Source organism: Ammospiza nelsoni, chromosome 27, assembly GCF_027579445.1.
Source record: "Ammospiza nelsoni isolate bAmmNel1 chromosome 27, bAmmNel1.pri, whole genome shotgun sequence".
In the NCBI taxonomy this organism is placed as follows: domain Eukaryota; kingdom Metazoa; phylum Chordata; class Aves; order Passeriformes; family Passerellidae; genus Ammospiza; species Ammospiza nelsoni.
Genome location: NC_080659.1, coordinates 3,762,525 through 3,765,919, shown reverse-complemented (window position 1 = coordinate 3,765,919; position 3,395 = coordinate 3,762,525). Strand labels below are relative to the sequence as shown.

At 52.0% G+C, this 3,395-nt stretch overlaps 1 protein-coding gene across 1 annotated transcript; it reads right to left on the bottom strand.

Moving 5' to 3' along the window:
• Positions 1-313: 313 nt before the first annotated feature.
• On the bottom strand, positions 314-2,845 carry LOC132084589 (mast cell protease 1A-like). The gene is made up of 5 exons (XM_059489784.1): positions 2,772-2,845; positions 2,545-2,692; positions 2,189-2,324; positions 995-1,246; positions 314-766 (listed from the first exon to the last, which is right to left on the bottom strand). Exons 1-5 carry the CDS (start codon positions 2,833-2,835, stop codon positions 632-634), a joined length of 735 nt encoding a protein of 244 aa, XP_059345767.1. The 5' UTR covers positions 2,836-2,845; the 3' UTR covers positions 314-631.
• Between the last annotated feature and the right edge of the window lie 550 nt (positions 2,846-3,395).

Sequence of the window (3,395 nt, the reverse complement as noted above, 5' to 3'; positions counted from 1 at the left end):
CCTAATGGAAGAGAGAAACTTCTGGGCTTCTTTCCTTTTTGAGGGAACAAAAGATACTTTTGTCACTCCATCAATAGGAGGCACATTCCCATACTCATCACCCCAAGAAGGACAAATCCAGCTCTTATTTCTGATTCTGCCACAGATTGAGGATGCAGAGCTGTGATTTCTGCACCTCTCAGGTGCAGCAGCCAGAGCCTCCCTCCTGTTAAATGTGATTTAAACATTAAACATGTGATTTAAACATTTAAACATTAAACATGCAATTTAAACACTTCTCTCTGTGGCAAGGCCACAAAAAACACACAACACATGCTGGGAGGGGCAGCTTTGAGTTTACTCGAAGTGCAAGCAGGGTTCAAGCAGGAACAGGGTTATCTCTGAAGGAAGTGGGGTTTCTTGTGGCACAGCCTCTTTTTGTGCCATCTGGGGCCATCTCTGCCCCTGCCAGGGGGGACAGACAGGCAGACAGGGACAGACAGCAGCCCCAGAACCCAGTGAAGGTGCCCTGAGCAAGTAATTTGGGTTCCTGAGGAGACAGCAGGGAGTTGAGCCTTCAGCAGGGGCAGGAAGGAAGATTTGCAGTGTCCAGGGCACAGCAGAGCTGGAGAAATGCTCCCACTGACTGCCATTACTTATTCATGACTTTCCTGATCCAGGGCAGGTAGTTGGAGATGCGGGCGTAGACCCCGGGTGGGGAATCATAGCCAAAGGAAACAATTCCTTGTGCCACCTTATTGCACACCAGGGGCCCACCAGAATCTCCCTGGGGAGAGATAAAGTTCATTTTAGAGACAACAGATTTTTTTTTTTTCTTGCCTGTGGTAACAGATTTGCTCCCTCCCTGCCCTGGGGCTCCATTCCTGCCCCATTTCCCAACTGGGCTGAGCTCTACCCCTGTGGCTGGTGCCAGCACATCCAGAGAGCCAAACCCTGTGCTCAAACATTTGTCACCTGCCCCAGCTCCCAGAACATCCCCTGTGGCCTCCCTTACCTGGCTGGAATCCCTCAGCTGGTGGAAGCTGCCAGCACACATCATGCCAGAATTCAGGTGTGGGTAGAAGAGGCTGCATTTCCTGCGGCTGTAGATGGACACCTGGGTCTCAAAGAGCTTGCTGGTGGGCCTGTCCTCGTCGATCAGACCCCAGCCTGCAATCATGCACTTGGTGCCCGTGGGGAGGTCACTGCCAGTCCTGGGCAGAGGGATGGGCTGCACGTATTCATTGAGAGTGACCCTTGATGTCAGCTAGAGGGGGTTCAGAGAGGGCTGTGAGCGGGATATTTGCTCTGCAGAGGCAGGCAGGGTCTAGCAGGCTCTGCCAGCTGCTGTGAGAGCCACACGAGGCTCCAACCCTGTAGATTTTCATGTTTCTCTTTGCTGATTTATGACCGGTGTGGCTCAGGGACGCCACTTGTAAGTTTTCTGTGCTGTTTAGGTGGCCTGGAAAGGCCCAGGGATGGCCTTGAAGAGCCCGGCGCTTCAAAGGACGAGGAGAGACTTCTGATCTTGTCTCGGTCTCGGTGTTTATTAATTGTTTATCTAAAAGATTTTCTTTCAGCCCGATAGAGGTCTGCACAGCATGTCAGCCATGGGCACACTCTGCAAGCCCCCGTGGGCGGTCACTTATCTTTATACCCGAAGTTACGTGTACAATATTTATCATTTTTCCCCAATACCTTCTACCCTTATTAACCGGTGCACTTTTAGTAATAACCAATCCCAAAGTGCCACCATCACCACAGAAGATGGAGGCCAAGAAGAAGAAGAAGAAGAAGAACAGGACACGCCCCAATTCCTCCATCTTACTTCTTTAGACCCCCCTGTACCAAAATCCTAAACCCTGTGTTTCACACTCTAATTAACTTATCCCTTCACCATACACCCAGTGAATTCCTCCCAGTCCTCAAACAGGTGTCATCTCCTGTGTAGGATCAAAGTCCAGCCACCAGACACTTCTGGCAACATTCCAGGACTCCCGAGCCCCCCAAGGGTGTTCTCGGCCACTCTGCACCTCCATCCTGAGGTGCTGAGATCCCACACAACCCCTGCCCATGGCTCCTTCCCAGATCCCTCCCAACCTCCAGCACCTGGGGCAGGAGCAGCTTTGGGGAAGGAGCCCCCAACCAGGACAAGCTCTACCCAGCCCCTGGTGTCCCCCAGCCCCTCTGCACCCTCAGAACTCCTTGCCTGCAGCAGCATGATGTCATTTGCATTGGTGATGGGGTTGTACTCAGGATGCTCATGATACTTGAGCACTCCTCGGACCTGCTGGGATTTTTCTGGTTCAAAGATGTCGTGAGCCCCCAGGATGACTGTGGTGTTCCTGGCCATGGCAGAAGGGGGAGGAAAGGGGAAATCAGGCTGGGGAAAGGGGAAATCAGGCTGGGTGTCACCCCCTCCCTCCCTCATTTGATATAACTCATTTTACAGGCAGGTGCGGAGAGCTGCCCAGCACAGGAGGGACCTGCTCCAAAATCACTCCAGGGAAAGAACTCCCACACTAGGGGAGAAAAAAAGGGATAAAACCCTGTATCAATACTCACCCCAGGCAGTGTGCAGCTGACATCACCCAGTCAGGGGCCACCAGGAAGCCCCCACAGTACCCATGCTCTACTATCTTCAGATATGCCATGTAGGGGTGCGAGTGGGGCCGTGCCTCGTGGCCCCCCACAATCTCACCCTGTAGAGCACCTGCAAAAAAACCCAGCCTAATATGAGCCAGGGGCTTCTGAGACCCCCAAAGCAGCCCCAAAGCACAGCCCTGACTCACTGGCACTGGCCCAGGGGCAGCAGAGCAGCAGAAACAGGGCTGGCACTGTCCAAAGCTGGCACATCTTTGCCCACTTGGGTGCAATCCTGAGTTTGCCCCTAGCCAGGAGCTGCTTTTATAGCCTGCAGGCAGCTGTGCCCAGCAGCCAGGAAACCATGTGCAAACGGCTGATTGGGTTAATCAGGGCATCTCTGGCCTGGCCAGCTCAGTGCCCACGTCCCCCTGACTGGCACTGATGGGTGATATAGCCCAGGGTGGAAATGCCAGGGCAGATAGAGCCTGGCACAGCACAGTCACAGCCTCAGGGGGTGCTGAAAGCAAGATTAGAAGTGATTTTGAGGTGTGATTTCATAATTCTCCCACACTTTCTCTTTAATGTTTTTTGCCCTGAGGAAATGTAAGGTTCTGGAAAAAAAACACTTTAAAAAAATAATCAGAAAAACGTGGCCATTTAAAGTTGTGAATGTGGTCCTGAGGAGACAATCCTGAAATCTGGTCTTTCATATCCTTGTTTTCCTTTGAGAAATGCTCTGCAGAGCCTCTTTTCTTACAGAGATTCACCATCACCCATTTAAATGAAAGGGCACAACAGCTGTGCCTGGGATGGTTTTTGAGCACTGTAAA

Coding starts and splice junctions, on each gene's coding strand:
- LOC132084589 (XM_059489784.1), bottom strand. CDS start 2,835: ATGTGCCAGCTTTGGACAGTGCCAGCCCTGTTTCTGCTGCTCTGCTGC. Junction 2,693..2,771: donor CTGCCCCTGGGCCAGTGCCA/GTGAGTCAGGGC, acceptor GTTTTTTTGCAG/GTGCTCTACAGGGTGAGATT. Junction 767..994: donor AGCTGAGGGATTCCAGCCAG/GTAAGGGAGGCC, acceptor ATCTCTCCCCAG/GGAGATTCTGGTGGGCCCCT.